General features: G+C 40.7%; 2 protein-coding genes and 1 pseudogene across 2 annotated transcripts; all 3 read right to left on the bottom strand.

Annotated features, from left to right (window-relative positions):
- Positions 1-57: 57 nt before the first annotated feature.
- LOC145470057 (uncharacterized) lies at positions 58-3,329 on the bottom strand. Its single transcript, XM_081453887.1, has one exon. It carries the CDS (start codon positions 3,301-3,303, stop codon positions 64-66), a length of 3,240 nt encoding a protein of 1,079 aa, XP_081310013.1. The 5' UTR covers positions 3,304-3,329; the 3' UTR covers positions 58-63.
- Positions 3,330-7,859: 4,530 nt separating this feature from the next.
- On the bottom strand, positions 7,860-10,845 carry LOC145470045 (integrase/recombinase xerD homolog; annotated as a pseudogene).
- Positions 10,846-17,247: 6,402 nt separating this feature from the next.
- On the bottom strand, positions 17,248-21,783 carry LOC145470000 (GFP-like fluorescent chromoprotein cFP484). The gene is made up of 5 exons (XM_081453829.1): positions 21,539-21,783; positions 21,328-21,428; positions 19,189-19,407; positions 18,076-18,285; positions 17,248-17,666 (listed from the first exon to the last, which is right to left on the bottom strand). The coding sequence occupies exons 1-5, from the start codon at positions 21,539-21,541 to the stop codon at positions 17,525-17,527; spliced, it is 675 nt and encodes a 224-aa protein (XP_081309955.1). The 5' UTR covers positions 21,542-21,783; the 3' UTR covers positions 17,248-17,524.
- Between the last annotated feature and the right edge of the window lie 306 nt (positions 21,784-22,089).

Genomic DNA, 22,089 nt, shown 5'->3' with positions numbered 1-22,089 from the left:
AGTGAACTTTGATTTGTAGGGGACTATTCACACGATCTGCCAACAGTAATTTCTGTTATCAGTTCAGTTCATCCTTGAAAATGCGAACTCAGTGTAATCAATGCCTGAATGTGTGCTTTGATTGGATTGTGCAAGTTCGAGTGCTCTATTCCATTTTTCTGTTTTATGCTGAAATTCAGCCTGTCCCATTTCCTTGTACTGTTTTTGCTCCTCCTCACTGAGTAATTTCCACTGCTGTCCAATTACTTTGCTGATCTCTGACATGCCCTTCTCGCAATTTTCTTTAACATGCTGTGCATAGGCCTTTGTGTTGTACACAATGAATCCGTTTGCTGGTCGTTTCGGTTTTTGCTTTGGGATATCATTTTCTTTGTTAGAATCATCCTGTTCTGTCAACTCTGGCTTTCGCTTTCGTCGCATGGCCTTCTTGAGCTCTCGGTGGGCACTTTTAGTAGTACTGACCAAAAGTTCACTTTGTCTTATAACTCTTGCATGAGCCAGTGTATTAGTGGGTGCACTGTCCAAGTTGTTTAATTTGAGCTTGTACTTATGGATATCTGGAAGGACTTTATCATTGTCAGCTGCAAGCACAATTTGTTTTGAGATAATTGGCCACTTGAAACGATATGCATAAACTATCGGTTTGTTGATCTTTTTGATATCCTTTTCAAGCTCTTTCTGTGATGTTATCAAAATGAAGTCTGCATCAGCAGCTTGTGCCACATCCCTTGTAAACACCTTCCCACCATTCCGAACAATAACTGGAGTGAGTTGTTCAGCATTCGTGATGCCACTTTTGTCCTTCTCGTTAAGTCTTCCAGAAATGACAAAAGTGAGTCCATTCAAAACTTGAGGATCAGGGTCACAAAGTGATGTAATTTCAACAAAGAAAGGAGGTTCTTTAGGATTAACAGCCACTTTTACACGCTTTTTCTGTGGAGTAATTTCACAAACCATTGCCTTGGTTGTCTGCCCACCTTTCTCAATGAAGACTCTGTCTCCTCTCTTGTAGTTGTCAGCTTCCTGGCTTCGCAGAGATGTATCTTCAACATTTAAACTCTTCAGTAAAGGTTGATTTCCTACTGCTGCTTCTGACTGAGGGAGTTGATGCTCTGGAGTAGAAGACTGAAGAGTGATATTGTTATCAGCTTCTTGGCTTGGCAGAAATGAATCTTCAACATTCAAGCTGTTAAATGAAGGCTGATTTTCTGCTGCAGCTTCTGACCGAGGGAGCTGTTGCTCTGGATTAGAAGACTGAGGAGTGCTGGTGAGCTCTTGGCATGATGAATTACCAGCCTGGACTGAGGGAGATTCAACCGCCTTCATTTCAGTAGTGTAGTCAAGGCCTTCCTCTTCAAATTTCTTTTGAACGTATAACTCATATGCTTCCTTGACTGCTGTTGGGCACTTCTCTATACGTCTTCTTAGAAATCTGTAGTGCCACATAAATAGTGTGATAATAGGGTCTTGCTTCTTCCAACCTCCTCCCCTGGCAGAGTGTCCAAAGTACAAACATTGGTGCAAGTAATGTGTTCTTTCGCCACCCTCCGTGCCTCCACGAAACAATGAATGGAACGGCAAGTCTCTGAGCATGATGGGGAATACATCCACTCTTTTCATGAGGTAAGGGTAAAGCTTTGATGATCCATAGCGCAGCAAAGTTAAGGCATGGAAGAGATCAGCAAGTTTCACATACTTGTCTATTTCAGTGTCTGTAAGACCAAATCTGTAATCGGATGGATCTTTAGAGCCAACAGATGCTCCTGAATTCAATCGGTCAGGAAATTGCCTCGGTTCTTCATCCCACCGTTCCAATTTATGAAGTTCCCAGTTCACATCCCATATTTTCATCTCGAGGTCATATTCTGAAATTTTCAAAGAAGGCCAATTCAGTTCATTCTTCAGGTGAACAGGCAAATCAAAAAACACTTCTTTGCTGGCAACATTCTCCAGAATTTCTGGGTAAGGGCTTCCTGCATATTCACTTGCTGGTGACGATACTGTCTCAGCATGATTCACATTAAGTGTAATCTGCTCCAGCTTCTTGCCCTCATACCGTAGTTCGAATTTGCCATTCCTTACTCCTCTGGCATTTATGTTGCTGATAAAGTGGTTTAAAGTTTGTTCTTTGGCAGCATGCCCTCCCATAGTTTGCTGGCCTTCTAAATTTAAACAGGTCATACAACGATCAAACACCATGTGTTCTGTTAGTCTACAGAAGCAGTGATTTCCATCTGGAATGTAGCATGATGTCGGCAGTGATGGAAGAAGTGATTCCGGATGCTCTCTGTTGATTCTGCGACCAATTTCTGATCGAAATCCTGTGTTCTCTCCAACCTTGCACCTTGTCTCCTTGGTTTCATAATTGTACATTGTGAAGGAATCTGTACTTGTGGAATCCAACCCACCTCCAAGTAAATTATCTGAAAATTTCGAATCAGATGATATGAACACTTTGTGTCCTCTGTTAATCATTGATTCTATCCAGGAATTTAGACTGCCTCGCTTTGTGGGATCGCCAAGGTTCAGTTCCAAATTAAGGCGCGTGTCCTTTCCGTAAAAAATTGAAAGCGGCCAGTACTCTTCTGGGCTATGGTAGCTTAGACCATGAAACATAGCTTCACTGTTTAATACATTTAGTGTTATTGCCACACTGTCCTTCCCACCAAAATTTCTACCATCTCCGTAAATCTTCCACCATTCATTTGGAGGCAGCCACCAGTACAAAAAGAGCAATGTCTCCCTGAGTCTCTCTGGACTGATTTGCCATCCAGAGTGCGTTCTTTGTGGTTGCCAAACCACTTCAAACTCCCTTCGAAGTTTTGCCTTGAGGATGTTCACCTTGGATTCTGAGTCAAAATATCCTGGCAATTTCCGTCTCAGTTCACGCAACATTTCTGTTGGATTGGTGGTGTCCTGAAGATTGAGCACCTCAATTGCTGACAGGTGATAGTGTTGGGCAGCATCCTGTTGTATGATGAGGTCATAAATCGGCTTCCTTTTCTGGGGATCGTGAGCAATTTTGGCCAAATTTACAACATCCTGAGGGGTTAAACTTCCATCCCAGTTTTCATTATGATCATGATCATCTCCCTTGCAATTAGTTACTGTTTCTGCCAATGATGCAATGAAATCATTTTTTGAGCCATGATGAACATTTTTTGCGAGTTTTGTAAGTTCATCTCTCTGCAGATTCAGGCGACGGACAACTTCTCTGGAGGTGAACTTTCGCCCCTTATCTTGTGTTTGCCTTATGCTTTCTTGGCGTGTCAGAAGATCTTGAGTGCGGATGCGTTTAGACATTGATGCTTGCTGATCGTGATTGCAAGGTGGAGTTGCAAGAATTTCAACAATTTAAATCTAATTGAATAATCACAAATCACAAAAAAACACTTTGCTGGATTAGAAAATATAGCTGTAATGTACTCTGGCGTGCATAACATACGGTTAATTCCTCATGATACTGAGAAACAACAAAAAAATACTGCAGATCCTTTGTTTAGTTTTTCAGTTTTTGTAACAAAAATTTGCAAAAAACTCAAACAAGCAGAGGTAATTTGTTGTATTTGAAAACAAAACTCGTCTCAGCCTAAGATTTTACTTTCATTGGAAAAGATACTGGTTATGTCCAGGTAGCGATGACTACAAAAAAGACTGGGATAATGTTTCTTTATGGAACTCAAAATTCTCACAACTACAATAAAAGAATCGTGTGGTCGCAAGAAAGGAGAATTTATAGTTCATAGTTCTTTAACATCGTTCGTTCCCTATCACCTTCATTGAACTAGGATTATTAAATAAAGAACAACAATCAATTTTTTTCAAGCATTCAGATTTATTGTGTTGTATCATTAATCGCAAAAAACACTGGCTTTAAAATACAATATTCTGATTCGTAAGCCTTACCGTGCTTTTGAAGAACTGCGTCCAGATGTTTGTATCCCTTCTTCTTTACGTGAGTTTTCAATCCAAGTGTAAGAAGAAATGAATTGTCAATCTTGAAGAACTTTTTGTTCCCAACGAACGTCGCTTTCAAGTTTTCTGGCCACATTTGCGGGACAATTGTCGGTCAAGAGTGTCATCCGAAAGGTAAACAATGGATTTATTTATACGTTTCAGTCGTGAGCTTACCGATCAAGGGAATCGCTGACTTCACGGTGGAAAACATGTAAATAAGTGACCCTGTGTTTTGTACATTAGCTCAATGAATTTCACATACGTTTCAATGGACTTACCGTCAAAAGTGCTTTGATTGCTGGAAGGATGAGCTGCCATTTAGACTTCTGAGATTTTTAAACACGCTGTCACCTTGAATTCGTTCGATTAACAACTCGCGTTGTTGTGATCCGCGATGCTGACCCGAAACACACAATTTGTTGATACTGCCGTGACACTAAACTTCTGAAAAGATGAAATGTCGTTGATAATTTTGAGATTTGGCTTAAAAAAAGCTTGTAAATAAACTTAAATTCGCCCGATTCAGCTCCGCTTAACTCGCGTTGATTTGTTGGTCGTCACAGCAACCACATGGATCTGACCAATAGAAATCGCGTTTGATTCATTGCCGTGACGTTTATACTCGACTCGATCGTTTCGTACCAGAAAAGCTAAAAGACAAAAGAAAACATCTAAAGGAACAGTAAATGACAAACGAAAGGGTACACAGAATTCAAAATCCAACACAATCGTTTTATTTTCTTCTTGCTTATGAATGTCTACGTTTAATTCGGTGAAAACGGGCCGACTTCCAATAGCTAGCTATCGATCGACAGAGTTTTTTTATAAATAATCGAGCGGGCTTCCGTTCCATGGGTTTATGTTCACTTGGACTCATCAAAGCGGTATGATTTTAACAAAGCGAGACGTCAAAAATCGTAGCTTAGATTCAAATGAACACTGGAATGAATAAAAGGAGCGAATTTATTGATGAAAAACATTCCAGACACTAGAATGTTTGAGAGTGTTTTTGCGGTCAGACGCCGAGCAATGCGTTCATGTCAATTTCTCAGCCTTTCCCGGGGCCTTTCCACGTGCATGCTTTGAGCTTTTCCAGACCTTTCTTACGAATAAATCAAAATATGTCGCAACAATAGGGTTTAAAAAATCAATCAAGCAGAAATCCTAACACAAAGCAAAAATATCGCACCTAACATCAAAGCGTTTGCGCTCGTGCAGTAGCCAGCCACATGTTCGGAAAGTAATCGGTCCGTGAATTATGAATATTCAATGAGAAAGAACAATAGCGTGAATATATGAATAATAATCGACCCACAAAATGTGGGTACACACTTAAAGCGTGCCTGTGTTGTAATGTTTAATTTATCATCCATGCCAATAACTGTGAACAAATATAAGAGACAATTATTTATACATGTATAACTGATAACGAATCATCAGACTAGTGGGTTTCCAAATGTAACGTGGGAATTATCTCTACTAAAAACAAATCAAACATTATAGGTGTACAGAGTTACATTAAAATCTCCATAAGAAAAATATCATTTTTTTTTTGTTAGCCTTTGAAAGATAGTTTATTTCGTGCCATTATTTACTATTCTTTGTTAATTTTCAGACCATAATAGTGCTACATAAATTCCTTGAAGGATGACCCTATATGGATAATTCAAATAGGAATGTTGCTCTTGCAGTTCAGTAAATAATACTGAAAAAAAGGAGATGGAGATAGAATCATTGTTAATAGTAAAGCTATGTGGTTGATGTTCTGATCAACCACAAGACGTAGACGTAGACGTAGACGTAGACGTTTTACTGCGTTCGAGATTTGTTGTTGTACATGGTTGTATAACAGGCTGAAGAGCCTTATTACTATGAAGTAACACAAATTGTAAAAGGGCGATGACATTGCATTATTTCCCATTCATTTTGTTTATGCAGTTTCCTACAAAAAAAATCTTCCATAATGTACATTGAGGCACCCCAATATGAATCACTCTCTTCACATCAGGCACCTCTACATGTATACCAATGCTAAATACTAATGTTATAGTTACATCATTTTAGCTGTATTATATTTTTGGTAACACCATGTTGTCATATGGGAGTACTGATTAAAAAATTGTTGTTGTTGTTGAAAGCACCCAAAAGATTAAGCTTTATATAAGCTGGTTGAAAGGTATAAAATGAACAAAAACAATTATATCAACAAAAGCAGTGGGGGTTGGGGGACAAAATGGTGGGAATAGCCCTATATCTAGTTTTGTAATGTCTGCAGGCTTTTCTCAAGCCTGAATGTACAAAAATCATCATTAGATCTTCCAAATAAGCTAATTAAAATTGCTGCAGAGCCATTATGGAAGCCCTCAGCACACATCTATAACCACTCGATAACAACTGGCATAAGACTTTTGTTTTTTTTTCTCTGCGTTTTTCTTAACATGGTAGTAATCACTTCAAAAGGCAATTGCTACCCTATACCCTGGTTACCACACACATATTTTTTTATTCTTTCCATAGCTATATGCAAAATAGATTTCTCTTCTGATATTTATTTAATTATAATAGTGATGTATCTTAATTCTGCAAAAAGTGCACAATAAAAGTTGATTGATTGATTTAATTTGACAGTTTAATGATCTGTTGATTGTGTAAGACCCTTTTGTGAAAAAAAAAAAAAACAGAATAGGGTTACTTGAAAAAATAAGGACCCGAAAGATCATATGAAAGTGAGCACCTTTATTACATTCCTTGCAAGGAAACATGAGCAAAACTCCAATACAACAAAACTTTCCTCAGTTCAACAGATTTTTATTCTGCTACAGCTTACAAACCTATGTAAATATCCAGGAAGTAAATAGTTCTTACCATTAAAAAATTTTCCCTTCATCTATCAGCACGGTTTATATTTAATTCCTTTGGTCAGTGATGCAATTTCCACGGCCGATTTCCACAAACGCTTCCGTGTGTCCATAAACAAATTTTACCGTGTCATCGATAGACGTAACACATGTCGTATCCTGATTACTTTGCTTGAAAACTTTAACAACTGCACCCCGCTCTTTAAACTTCTCCTTTTTATCGAATATGAGGAGAAGAAACAACAAGAAGATAGCTGTCGATCCCTGAATTTTTCTAGACGGTCCACCACAAAATGCACCGCGAAACCCGTTGGTAAAATATTACACAAGCTAGCAATCGTGTCTGAAGCGGCGACGACATTTCAGGTCGCTTTTTACTCTCTTTTTAACTCTAAATCACCTAACTTCAGCGAAGTGAAACACATGTCAACGTTCCCATCTGTTTACATCTGAAGAATACACTCTATTCCTCTCTCCCCTCCCTCAGGATTAGTTTCTGGGCATGAGCAAATATGCAGGCCAAAATTACGCATGCGTTACCGGATGTCCGTGATTTACGGACATCCGGTAATGGCTGCTACCAGAGCCCTCCGTTTCTCCGACCACGTGACCAAAAGAAACGGAGGCTCTGCGGACGAGGATGTATAGCGGATCGATCATGTTTTCACTATGTGAAAAACGCAAACTATTTTATGTAAGAACCCTCCGACGAGTATATAGGTTATTAATTATTTTTAAAGCCAGTGGTTTTCCAGTTATAAGTAAATTTCAATCTGCAACCTGCAACCTGCAACCTGCAATCTACAACCTGCAACCTGCAAAATATACCTGCCGCAACTTACAACAACCTCCACAAAGCGAATCGCGTGTTATTGTTTAGAGAATAGCGAGATCAAAACGATGTTATTTATAAAATGTCTCACAGCATGGCTTCAAATGAGGAAGACTTCGAAAAGGATTCCTATTGAAAATAAGCTATCTCGCCGAGGCAACTTGATAATTTTCACAGCAAACGCCATAACAAAAGTCACTTATACTCTTATCACCCTGAAGCGATTATCAAATATTTTGTAACTAATCTTAATAAACACGAACACAGCATCAGGGGCGGGCATCTCGTTTATTGATGCCCGCTTTCGAAAAGAAAGAAAGAAAGAAAGAGAACAAAGAAAACTAAGTATGCAAACTTCTCGACACGAGAGTAAAGATTCTAAATTATCCTATTATCCTTAATATAGCCGTCCTTGGCTCGATCAGTCTTCCATCTGCCGTGACGTTTGAAGAGTCGATCACTGACGCCTGCGTTAGCGGCTGCAGAAGCACCTCCTGCTCTTAGACTGTGTAAACCAAACAAGTGTTTAGGATACCCTAATTCCGCAAACGCTTGTCAAACTATTTCCCTAGTTCTGGTATAACTCATACCCGTGGAACGCAAACTATAAGAAGAAGTAACTTTATGAAAATGCAAGGAGCGAAAAAACGGTAAAGACGAAGACAAGTCTAAATCAGCGGCACCGACGTATCTGTTAAGCATGTGAAAAGGGCAAGACACAGAGTCTGATTTTGCTAACAAAACATGGGCGCCATCCCTATAAACATCGGTTTTGCTCTTAAATACATAAATCCTCACAAATGTATCGCAAAAACTTACGTCACAACAACGTAGGCTAGCTAACTCGTTGCAACGGAGAAAGGCCGAATAGGCAGTAACGCAAATAGCAGCTAAGCCAAGATCAGAAAGATTAGCATTGGGACCCGCAAACCTGTTACATATACTCAAAATCATTTCAGGAGTAACAGGTTCTTTCTTGAGAACAGGTTTTGCAAGTTCCCTTTTTTCAGCCTCGAGCACGTTCCTTACCGATTTTGAATCACAAGGACTTGGAAAGCCATACAAATTGTGTGCCCAGTTTATGCCATAACAGGCGGACTCAAGTGTGGAGTAGGGGTACCTCTGCTGTAGCAAAAATTCCAAGAAAAGGGCAACTGACATCTCATCAGAGGGCAAGCAAACGACTTCTTCAAAGCAAGAAGACCATTCTCTAAATTTTTGAAAGGCTCTTGAATAACGCTCCGTTGTTGATGGGGCCTTTGCTTTAGCGGCACGCAAGGGAAGACCTTCCGCTAACTTTCGAAGCTCTGGATCTCTTAAGTGGGCAACCTTTGAGGCAAACGCACATCTACCTTGTAAACAAGAGAAATAACAACAAGAAATGTGAGAACAAATAGAAATAATGCAAATGCAGCGCAACCAAAAACATAAGGAGGGCCCAGTGGCCTAAATGGTGCGTTCAGCACAACAATAAACGGGCAGTCCCGCACAAAGACGACAATGGCCCAACGGCCTAGAAAAGGTTAATCACCCATAGCCAACACATGCATGGTGAACGGGCAGTCCCTCATAAAACATGGCCAAGTGACCGCGCGACATGACGTCTCATAAACAGATTCTACTGGACACTGTACTGTACAGCTCCGTCAAGCAGCAGAAAGAACACTGGGGTACTAAAATTCTCTGAGCCAAAAAGGGAACTATTATTTGCCCCATGGAGATAAACATCTTTGCCGTTCTCAACAAAGAGAAAATCAATGACAAATCATCGGAAAACCCCCCTGCGTTCTACCAAAAAGGGCCAAAAGGGAGCTGAAGGCCAATAAGGAATAACCAGAATTCAGCTGCATTGACAAAAACATACATGGCGGGTGACATTTTTAACTAATGAAACAGGTGGCACCAGCCAACAGGTTTCTCCTACCCAACTAAACGCTAGGGAATCCATTCCCAAGGAATCGGGATTAAAGAACTTCGAATAGAATCGGGGAACCTTGTGGTTTTTGTAACTAGCGAAACAATCTACTGAACAGGGACCCCAATAAGAGTTGACTGCATGAAAATAACAATCTTTAACTGTCCAGTCGTCACAGTCGACAATCTTGCTCAAGTAATCAGCTTTCTCGTTTAATGAACGAGGTATCCACTCAGCCTCAATTTCGATATTGTTTTCTCTGGCGGTATGAAATATATCAACCGCGAGTTGATGCAAATGCTGTTTCATACTACCAGAATCGACGATCGAAGGAACAGCTTGGTTATCAGTAAACCACTTAACATAACATCCTGAAAGAAGATGTGCGAAACTCTTTAATGAAAAACTAACACAGTGGAGTTCTCTCCACGTGGCAACCATCAATGGTAATAAAAGCAGCACATCCAACAGCGCTAGCATCTAAATAAACAATACGAGATGGTCTGCGAACAGCGTCTGCTAAACACCTGGAATTGAGATGAGAAACATTATTCTTCCAGAACTCTAACTCCTTGGGAGCGCAGGGATCCGAATCAACTCGAGACTCCCACCCTTCTCTACGGTCAAGGGCCCTATGAAGACTTAGTCATAAGTTTGCACATATTACCGAAAACAAGCATATTGGAAATAATACTACCCGCGACAGAAGCCAGCTGCCTGGCAGGTAGACTACTCTGGGAGAGTGCATAATCGATACCCACGAGTAACTCGTCAATTTTGTCTTCAGGCACAATCAGTAAGTTATCCTTTAAATCCCAGCGATAGCTCAACCAGCGAAGAGACTGAACTGGAGCCCAGATGCTTTTCTGGGTATTCGCCACAAAACCAGCACGGAACAAATCCGATTTAACAGCCATGGACTGGGAGCAACAGTCGGCGAATGTAGGGCACACACCTAAACCATCATCCAAATATACAGCTATTCTGAAAGCCTGAAGGCGCCAGTAACGCACTAAGGGCCTCATGATTTTAGTAAATATATAAGGGCCAGTGGAAAGGCCGAATGGTAAAACAGTAAATTTGTAAAAGTGAATTAACCCATCCTTAGACCAGGAAAAACCTAAAAACTCTTGGTCCGGCGGAAAAATCTCTATATGATAATAACCAGATTTGATATCGAATGAAAAAAGCCAATTCTGGGAACTATCGACAAAGCTAAAAAGCATGGTTTTAGCGTCTTCGAATTTCACCTCGCATTTCATAACAAAATCATTAGGGTGCCGTAAATCTAAAATAAGCCTTTTCTTACCGTTAGACTGTATACAAACTGATAAGGGATTCACGACAGTAGGGGCAGACTCGCATTCAACCACTGAACCTGTGGCCAGGAGATCAGAAATGGCCTGCCCAACGAAATCGCTATACTGAATGGCTGAGCGATTATTGGAAAAATGGGCTGAAGGTGGGGTGTAAATAAAAAGAATCTTATACCCGTCTAAAATGGTATCGCGAACAACGCGAGAAGCACCTATATGCTCCCAAAAAGCTACATTAAGCTTAAGATTGCCTTTAACTTTAACAATAGGCGTTTCGTCCTGATATTCAGCGCTAGAACAACTGTCACGTGAGTCAGATGATTCAGCAAAGTTACCGGTAAGTTCAACTGGGTCAAAGTCTCCTAAACATTTGACTAAATCAATTAAATTATACTCATCTTGCCCTAGTCTCTGGAAAACGGCTTGATAATTATCGTCCGTTCGTATTTTTACTGCTTGGGACAGCTGCAGCGGTACCTCTTAAACGGCTTGGGCAGAGGGAAGAATTCGCCCAATGGCCTCTCTGTCCGCAGCTAAAGCACTTGTCTGCCGGTTGAGGCTGATGTCCATGAAAGGACTGCATGCGAAAATAAGGCTGATTAGGAGAAAACAAACTGCCAGTGGACAAACCGGTAGATGGCGCTTCGCTGGTTTTAGGCTGGGTAGTTGTAGAGTTAGACCGGCTAGACGCATTTTTACGCTTCTTCTCCCTAATCTTGACGAGCGCTCTTCTCTCGGCTGATCGGAGTTTTTTCTCGTCCTCTGAATCGTCTGCGAGTTCGTCCGATTCGTATTCTTCAACGGCTGTCCAACCAGCGGGGCTCTTGTCCGCAAAACGAATTAACTGGTTGTGTTTAGTAATGAGAGTTTTCGCTCTTTCGAGCTCTGAATTAGCTGCTGAAAGGTTTCCTTTTGAGATGGTCTTGATAGTCTTGTCTATTGCATCCAGCAGAGAACTGTTGAATCCGTATTGTACTTTGTTTCCTTTGAAGTTAAAAGAACTGGAAGCCTTGGATTCCGGTTTTAGCTTCTTCAGTTGGAACTGAGTGGCAGCTTCTTTCTCGTCTAGATCACGTTTGAATGCAGCGAACTTCTGGTCAAACTTAATGTCCAAAAGCTGAGAAAACAACTCCAAAGTCTCGGCGTTGGACAACGTCGACCCCGATGATCCTGAAGCAGTCGCATGAACAGGATCTCCCTCATTGAAGGATTCAGCGATTGAAGCAGGAACACTCGCCCGTTCAGTATGCGACGGCATAACAGATAAAGCAAAGTTGAAAGAGATGCCTTCGAGTGGCTCTTGCATAACTTACAAAATCTTAAATAGCCTAATAGCCCCTAAGGATTTATCATACCTGCAAGCACGCCTAATTAATGTACTTCTACAGTTAACACGAATTATACATGACAAACATATTCCAATCTCATTAGTGAAACGTTACAAAATATATTTACCGCAACTTGGCAATTCACTTCGGCCAGTGTAAATCTTCCAGGCAGAAACTTTAAGCAAAAGTTGTGAAGACTGAATTGAACTAATCTTTTCTTTTCTTTTTTCCGCTGTGTTTACTGTTTTGTAATTTCTCTGTTCACACAGACACGTTTGACTTCTCTTGTTCATCACCTGATCAAATCATGTGACTTTTCTTGCACGGCTGCAGAGCATCGCGTCGCACGAATTTTAAACTTGGGAAGTTCATTTGTCGGGTACTTTCGTCTTTCTATATATAGCCCTCGTTAGCTTTGCTTCACGGCATTGTTCGGTATTATTTCTTATTATATGGATAGCTCCGTGAGCAGGCAAGATGAATCAAATCCTGCGCTGTGATTGGCTACCCGAGCGGGCAAGATGGAGCTATCTTGCCCGTTCGGGACTACCCGCCGTGTCCCGCAAGAAAAATGTCCCCGAAAGCCATATAATAAATCCTTTATTGACCAAGCTTGTTCGGTCAAGATGGCTGGATATTGGCCTCGTTCTTTTTTTGCAAGTTTATGGCCCTCGACTCCGTCTCGGTCCATAAACACGCAAAAAAAGAACTTGGCCAATATCCAGCCATCTTGACCTCACACTTGGCCAATAACCCACACATCTTCTTTCTCTAGCCATTGACTCGCTATAATTCACGGCATTGTTCAGTACTGTTTCGCCTCCTTCCCCAGCTCTGGCCCGCTCTCTTTTGCGATCTTCTTCGCTACCTGTTAATTCTTGCTTTCTGTTGCTATCTTAATTTTTTTGCTTCAGTGCAACCTTATCTTAAAACATTAGATCAACCTCCGCTATCGTTTGTCGACATGACAAATAGAAACGAGTCTTTTTTTCTTAAAAAATCCCACCAAGAAAAGATGACTTTCTTCAAACACAAACCGAGCGGAGGGTGCAAGTCTCTGTCAACCTATCAGCTGGAGTATGGCCGCGTGTCGGACTTAAAGACGGTGCGAATGCCTTGTAGTTCTAGGCAGCGGCGGAGAGACTCTGAAACTCCTTGGACATAAGGTAAAACGGCGGTGGATTTAAATTCTGCGACAGGTTCTCTTTTTGGGGTTGTTCGTGCCTTTGTGATCTTCTGTACAAAAGAGGAGGGATATCCATTAGAACAAGTACGGATGACAGATGTTTCTTCTCTCCAGCGGTTGCTGATGGTTTGGTCACGAGACGTTTAGCCCGGCCGTACAGACACTTCACAATACAGCGCTTTACTGACTGAGGGTGGTGTGGATCATACGCTAGGTACTGATCAGTATGTGTTAGTTTCCTGTAGACACTGGTGGTAAGGCGGCCATCAGATTCTCTGTAAACTTACGTGTCAAGAAAGGCGATCTTGCTGTTGTTCTCGATCTCCATGGTGAAAAGGATTGATGGTTGTTGACTGTTCACGTGTTGCAGGAAGACGTCAACTCTATCCCGATCCAGGATGGTTAAAGTATCATCTACGTAGCGTTTCCAGATCTTAGGCTTGCAAGGTGCGGACTCTATTGCTTGTTCTTCAAATATCTCCATGTAGAGATTAGCAATAACCGCGGATACAGGGCTCCCCATGGCTGCGCCGTCTCGTTGTTCGTAAATCGATCCGTTGTACTGGAAGTACGTAGATCTTAATACGAAATCCAAGAGGTCCGCGATTTGAACTGGTGTAAGTGTGGTGCGGTTAGCCAGGCCTGCGTCGTTCTCCATTTTTTGTAGTGCGGCTTGTACGGCGCCCTCGATCGGTACGTTGGTAAACAGTGACTCTACGTCGAAAGACACCATGATCTCGTGGTCCTGGATCTCTTCACTGGCGATGGTGGAGGCGAAGTCAGTTGAGTTCTTCACTGTGAAGTTTGAGTTACCTGCAAGAGGAGATAATACGGTAGCCAAGAAAGCAGACAGGTCGTATGCAAAGGTGTTGACACACGACACAATTGGCCTAAGCGGTGTGTCGGCCTTGTGGATCTTCGACAAACCATAGATCCTAGGTGGTTGTTTGTGTCGGGGTCTGATCTTATTATAAACCGCCTCTGATATCTCCACTCCGTCTACATCGGGGAAACAGGGAGATCTATGCAGGAGAGGATCAAAGAACACAACAGGGATATACGACTCGCCCGTACCCAGACCTCCGCCGTTTCTGAACACACCCACGAGACCGGCCACTATCCTATATGGAATGAGGTCAAGTTTATTGATCGAGATCCTCACTGGTACACACGTAGGGTCAAGGAAGCTATTCACGTAAGACTTCACCCTAATAACATCAACATGGATAGTGGAATTGAAATTCCTGAAGCATGGATACTCACGATCAAGAAACACAACAACAGGAGAACGGTACAACAGCGGACCACTGAGGGAACAGCTACTCGCCGGAACAATGGAACAATAGGAGGATCGAAATGCACCAATCACAGCCGACCTTTGTCATATAAATGATACCGTGCAATCAGTCGACCTCATCGCCTGAAGAAGACTAGCAGTAAGCAGTCGAAACGTCGCGATCTACATCTCAAGTGACTACATCGTGAGACAAACGATAATACTAACTACTTAATAACCGAGAGTGAGGTCGTTACGGGAAAATCTCAAACTGAGGCCTTGCCGTATTGACCGAGCGATAGCGAGGTCAATACGGTAGGCCGAGGTTTGAGATTTTCCCGTAACGACCGAACGGTTGAGGTTATTAAGTTGTTTATTATATGGCTCATCAATAAAGGGAAAAATCATTCGAGCGAAAGTCGTCAATTTACATCCGGCGATGCGCGCGTTTACCGATTCATTCATCGTCTCAAACCTAGGGCAAAACTACACAGTCAGTGAACTTCACCACTGTATTACGTATTCCGTTAAAAACACTCATTTCTTTACGGAAAAGTCACTGTCACGGCCTCAAAAACGTATTTTAGTATCGTGGTACCACAAGTTGATGGGGAAGTTTTTCCGACTTTTGGGGCGAAACGTCAACGCATGTAGAAAAGACAGCAAGTGCTTCAAAATTGTCCAAACCAACCGTCTTTCGGTGAAAGAAGATACTAATGCTTCAGAATGCACTGCTCAAAATAAGCTTAACTCGATCTTCGCATTCGCTTTCGACAACATATCTTCGCCTTCTTCATTCTGGGATTTATGGATGAACATTTCAAGCCTTGTGAACGCCTGCAGTTATCAGAAACACTGCTACCGACAGAAACCGCCCGATTGTTTACATCTGATGATCCTGGAAGCTGATTTACACTTGCTTGTGTCAAAGCGAGGGAATCTATTTGACGAGAACTTTGACGGAGTTCAATACTTCGGTAATTGCTGTGACTAAGATGATAACTTATAAGTTTCTTTGTGGTGTTCTGCTCAGGATGCATGGCAGATCTGCCGATGGTGTTTTTTACTTAGCGATTTTAGCTTTACTTAAGACTAGGCAAACTTTGATTGTTTTTCACTAGTGCCCGCCAAGGTTACCGACTGGTAAATCATCTATATACATTTTATTAAAGAAATATCTCTAAACTTTTAGCTACTGATATTCTCGTACTGATTTTAATCGGCTTTCATCGCTTCAATGCGCTTGAATTTTCAGAACCGGGCTCTTCCTAATTTGCATAATCCGTAATCGGCCCGTGGGCATTACGGGAGAATAATGCCCTACAATTCAGTGACAATTAACCAATCAGAGCGCGCGTTATATCGGCCACAAGCCAAAGCCATATAATAAACCTTATTATTGCATCTACCACGATGAATAACAACAATCTTTTCCTCGTCATTTCTGCTATACATATTTAAGCTTATCAACTATTTGTTCCTCATTTCGCCATGTCCGTATTTAATTGACTGTATTTATTTATTTACAATATTATAGAAATAAACAGCGGGACAGGTCGTTCGGATTCTCTTCAATTCTCTTGACTGTTGATCGTCTAAAACACTTAATCACGGCTTGAATCATTGGAAAATTCATACAGCTCATCAATTTTGTGACTTTCAATGTCTTCTTTTTCGGCAAACGAGTATGGTTAAACCTGTATGAGTTATTTATATAATTACAGGTAGCTTCTAGTTATAAAAACGTTTGTGAGAAAATTTATTGAATGTAGAGTATTTCTGCGGTCAGATATTGGGTACTTGCGTCAGAACTTCAAAGAATACCTATCTTGACACAGTGCATGCGACCGTAAAACGGCCTAAACAGCGGATGTTCGAAACCCGGGGGAGGGGAACTCCTATATGAAAAGGTTGGAGATGCTCGTCGCCTGGGGCACAAATCAAGGATTCTGGTCTCACTTAGGGTGTTGACGACGAAACATCACCATCTTTAGCTGTCAAAGTAACCTTTAGGTGTATTCGAAGAAGTAACAATTAAAAGAAACGCTCTCATTTAATTTCTGGTTTTAGACTTGATTTCCGCTGATCTCTCGAGTACACGCGTCGGGTCTTCAAGTGCGCGACAGATACTTTCTTGAACAGTGGCTAGTAATCGAACCTATTTCGTTTTAAGTGCTATCTTTTAGGGGTCTTATGAAGCTCGAGCAACTCCCATATTAGTCTCCTTTAGGAGTAAAACTCAAATTTACCGAAGAGCATCCCTGACCTTTTCATATTCGAGTTCCCCTCCACCCCCCCCCCCCCCCAATGGGGTTTCAAATGTCTAAGAGGAAGTGACCCAGTGAAGAAGGAGTGATGGAGTGAAATCGCTTCACCACTACAACTAGGAGAATAATATTTTCCAAGTCTAAAAAGCAAAGAAAGAAAGGAAAGAGTGTGTGATTCCCGTTTCAAATTTTGCACCATTCCAGTTGTACTTGACCGTTTTAAACCAAAAAACTAAGGTGCGACGAAGGGGAAGGAAAAATTCAAAATCTTTCCAAAACCATTACTCTATGACAAGAAAACTCGACAAAACCTGGCTTCGACTACAAGTTTATTCTCACCACAGTTTTCTTACTTGTACTTGACCACTACTGGGTTTAAGACGTCTATGCCTAGGTTGTAATACCGAGAAAATGTTAAACCGTCTTTAACTTAATTTAACAATAAAGCTAGTGCCTAGCAAATTCCAAAATAAATCCTTGAATTGAAAGTATCAAATACTAATTCCGAGTGTAATGCCTTTCAATTGAAAAATATCTATTTGTATATACTTTCTTTCACTCTTTGCCGTTTTGGCTTTTCGTCAAGCCTTTATTTGGCCTGCCTTGGCAGCCCAGAATGAGCTTCTGCATGTTCAGACAGCTTAACATTGTTGTAATCCTTGTCATGCCATGTTATCTCAAGTCGGTGATTCACAAAGTGATAGTCTGGCATCTGGACAACCTTCTTAGCTCTGTATGCAAAGAAGCAAAGGAACTCGAATTAGTGACACTGGGTCGAGTGCATCAGCATATAAAAAATACAATACTATTTTAAATGTGCAAACTACTACCGTAGCCTGATCGTTGCCAGCTTTCGAAGTTTACTATCCTGATTAAAAAAAAAAAAAAAAGTTATCTCCTCCTAGGTAAGGTCGTTCGCTGGATAACTAACTGGATCTTGTGTTTGCAGTTCAGATATTTTTGGAGTGTTCAACACCAATCCCCACATGGGGCATCTCTAATCTAGAAGTCGGAGCTAAGGTCACTGATTCCACTGTAACAGTGACCACTAAAACTTATTTATGTCTTGATGAACTTATTCATGTTTTCTTATTGTAAGTCATCAATATCTTAAACGCATAATAAAAAAGAAAAACTTACTTGTAAGTAGTTTTCAAGTCACATCGGAAATGGCCACCTCCTTCAAGCAACAGAGCCATGTTAAGATCACCTTTAAGCACTCCATCACGCACATACATTTCCTCAGTGCATGGCTCCCATTTCACGGTCTTCTTCTGCATAACTGGACTATTGGCAGGAAAGTTCACCCCGTCAAATCGAATTTCATAGGAAAAGCAGTCGCCTTCCATTCTGATGGAAGAAAGGTCAGCCATATATACTCAGTAATGCTACCACGACCACTTAAGAAAATAAACAAGAAAACATTAAATTAAACAGTCACAGTTGTCGACGTCTTTCTTCATTCTGACAAAAAAGAAATAAAAGATAGTCAGTGTTACCATGTAAAGATAAAAGGAAGACTTTGTCATTTACAGGCATAGTTAGCAATGTAATTTAATAGATGATACCAGACAAAACCAGTGGCGATTTTTTTCTTCTTCCCTTTTATGATACACAGAGAGAACCATTTTGGAAAAATGCCTTAAAGTTTATATAACCCCAAATATATTTTTATCGGGATAATCTTATATTGCATGGAACAAATTGCCGCAAGCAGTTGTGTTGTTGGTTAAAACAGACTTTTTTATGAATTTATTCAGTCGGGATCACTAAGCACACGACCTAAGGCAACGGAGACTGGGGCTAGTGACGTCAAACAAGGATATTGGCGCCAGTTTGAACTGAAGAGAAGAGGAGTAGGTATTGAGGAGTAGTGAGGAATTTCCGTAGTATGTCAATGAAATGACCTTTAATTTTTCTTGGCGAATTTATCATATAAGTTGTTTAGATGTATCAGATTGCGTATTTATCGTGCAAACTTCTTCAGGTTTTTAACTCTGGAAGACGTTTCCACGAGCTTGTAAACATCAGTTGATGAAGCATACTCATTCCACAGTGAATGCAAAGCTGAACTAAATAAACCGCAATCGCTTGGAAAATTTGTAGATAGAATTTCAGAATAGTCTGACTTGGGATGACAGTTTTCATGGTAATTCTCCGACGGAAGTATCACGTATTAATTTTTTGTGCTGGTTCATATAAATTTCCTATAAATCTTCTTAGCGAGAGCCATTAGCTCTACGTCTTACTTACTTTATGTCATTTGTGGCGAGGCAAATGCCCCCGTCTTCGTAAGTCATGCTTCGTTCCCAAGAAAACCCCTCAGGAAACGACTGCTTGAAATAGTCTGGGATGTCTTCTGGGTATTTGGCGAATACCCTGTTGCCGTAATCGAATACTGTTGTCAAGATATCGAAAGCGAAAGGCAGAGGTCCGCCGTCTATGACTGTCAGGTCCATAGTCTGTTTTCCCCTAAAACACAAACAAGAAACCAAAGACGTAAAAAAAAGGAACTGTTCATATGCAGTGCATTTTTTTTCTCTGTTCCAAAGTCCTTGGATAATGACGCCAGATACACTTATCTGCTTTGCCTGATTAATGGCAATCGAAAAATAGTTCTAAACTTCTCATCAACAGCATTCTGTTAGTAGATAAAGCCCTCATTAAACAAGTGAATATTTGCTTTTGACTATTACAGTCTGATCATGACCTCAAACTTTCAGAACCGTATGATTGTTTTCCTGGTAAATATTTGGTGGCTTTCTTTTACACCACCAAACTATAGAAATTTGAATAGAGGGAAATGGTTAGGAGGGTCGGTGAACCTGAAAGAAACAAACAAACTGGCTAAAATGTATGTTGAAAGGTCCTTGACACTGCCCATCTTTCGTTTAATGCTCATTGATTGTGTATAAATCACACTACAATCGCAATGCTTCTCTTGGTTAGTTGTGTGAGCACACATAACCGCCTTTTGTATATTGCCAGGTTTTGTGCGGGGTCAACCCCCAAAATAGCCAACAAAAACATAAACAAAGAACTTCCAGGTTTCATTACCATTTGGCTCTATTATCCATACGCAAACATTTCAGTAAGTTCCTTTTGACTGAGTTAATTGGTTGCTCGCTCTTTTGAATAGTGCGCACTTTTACAGTGCTTATACTTTGACACAAATGAGGCGACGACCAACTTTTCTATGTGGCAAAGAAAGAGAAACAGGGGAAAAGAAAGCAACTCAGAAACAAGGCGAGAATTACTTGATAAACTAGCTATGGAAACGTTAAATAAATAGACACTTAACAGACTGGTCGCATCACAGAGGATGTCTTCAATCTGACAAAAACGCAAGTAATGAAAGGTTTTTTTCAGGTAAATGATGAATGGCTAAGAAATACATAGCAAGTGGAGCCCTTTAGCCCCACAATCCTTGTAACATAGAGCAAAGGCAGGTAGATTTTAGGTTTCGATTTCGAGGCAAGGATAATTATTCATTTTTGAAAGTCTTCGTGTACATTTTCTCGCTATCTTGTTCGTTCGTTTACCTTTGGAGAAACTTTAGAGGTGTCTCGCGTCCAAACGATGAAGCGCGTCTGGTTGAAACCGTAGATACTTAAAACCCCTATATCAAAGTAAAGCTTATAGAACTGGCTATCACAATATACCAAGAAATTGGGGATAAAATGAATTGTCGAATTTTTCTCGACCTCTAAATGCGAGCGTCCGAATGACCTTTCGCGTCTTTTTTAAAAGCTACAAGTCAAAGAGAATTTGTTCGTTTGCTCTCAAATTTAGACGTAGAGCACAACTTCTCTGCGGGCAGTCCATCTTTTTGCATCGTATTTCGAACATGTTCTGTAACTTTTCACGGAAATTAAATATGACAAATCGCACACACGTTCTTTAGCGCTTTGGGTCCAGAAACTGATTAGGAACAAATTAAATAAACGAAAAACAAGATTCGCTTCGCCTTGTAGCTTTCAAAAGGTGATTTGGGCGCTCGCATTTACAGGTCGTAAAAAATTCGACAATTCCTTTTTATTTCAATTTTTATTTTAATTCTTGGTATAGTTTGATAGCCAGCTCTATGAGCTTTAATTAATTGGAAATAGGGGCTCAGGTGTCTACAGTTTAAACTGGACGCGCAACATTGCTTGGACTTAGACACCTCTGAAGGTGTACGGTAACCGTAAGGGTCGTAAAATCGAAGGAAAGAGAAATAAACCCTGTATCTGTTGCGATATACGGAATAAAATACGGCTTTGGACGTATTCTCGGTATTAGATATCTTGTTCAATGGGAAAAGAATACGAAAAAAATATACTAAGCAATGCTCGAAGCAAGGGTGCCGTAAAACTGACCGCAATGATTAAACATTTGTACACTTTTACTTACTCGAAAGGCTGGCCACTTCCTTCCCCTGTAATCACGAACTTGTGCCCGTTTACAGCACCGTCCATACGCAGCTTGATCTTCATTTCTGGTTTAATCATACTCTGCGGAAAGAAATTGGGATAAATCTGACATCAGTCACAAGTTCAAAATAAGCAGTAGAGTAAATTCATCGGTCAAAATGAAACGAAACCTTTTCTCGTGCAACACTTACCATGATGGTAGACGCAAGTAAGATTTTAGCGTAATACAGCTCTTGTTGTTCTCGATCTGCTCTCTTCCAAATCACCAGGGTGAATGAGACCTCAGCACTGAGGATGCTGCTTTAAACCTGAATGTCACACCCAAAATAGAATCAATTATAAGCCAGGAACCCTAATGTAACAAAAAACAACTCATTGTAACAAACACCAACCCTTTGATGTTTATCATACCAAGCCACACGTTTTCGTTGTCCACGTACTATTTCAAGAACTCGTGCTTCGGGCTTCATCACTGGTTTCCAAACGCGACAAAACATTTGTTTTTATTGTTTTCGAGCGTTTTGAAACCTGATGAAACCCGAAGCGCAAGTTTTTGAAATTAGTTCTTCAACAAAGAAAATTTGTAGAAATTATCATTACAATAAGTTCTCTGAATTTAAATATGTTTTATTTGAGGCGTGGAATGTGAACCTGTCACCTAATTGCTGCTTGCTGGTCTGTGATATTATTTTATTTGCATTCAATGCCACGTTGTTACCTAACTGTTTGTGACTTCTGAGCG

This window comes from Orbicella franksi, chromosome 15 (assembly GCF_964199315.1).
Source record: "Orbicella franksi chromosome 15, jaOrbFran1.1, whole genome shotgun sequence".
NCBI lineage: Eukaryota > Metazoa > Cnidaria > Anthozoa > Scleractinia > Merulinidae > Orbicella > Orbicella franksi.
The sequence above is the reverse complement of the archived record's forward strand: the minus strand, read 5'-3'. Positions and strand labels throughout refer to the sequence as shown.

Coding starts and splice junctions, on each gene's coding strand:
- LOC145470000 (XM_081453829.1), bottom strand. Junction 18,286..19,188: donor CTCGCCACAAATGACATAAA/GTAAGTAAGACG, acceptor TTCTTCCATCAG/AATGGAAGGCGACTGCTTTT. Junction 17,667..18,075: donor GACTTGAAAACTACTTACAA/GTAAGTTTTTCT, acceptor CTTTGCATACAG/AGCTAAGAAGGTTGTCCAGA.
- LOC145470057 (XM_081453887.1), bottom strand. CDS start 3,303: ATGTCTAAACGCATCCGCACTCAAGATCTTCTGACACGCCAAGAAAGC.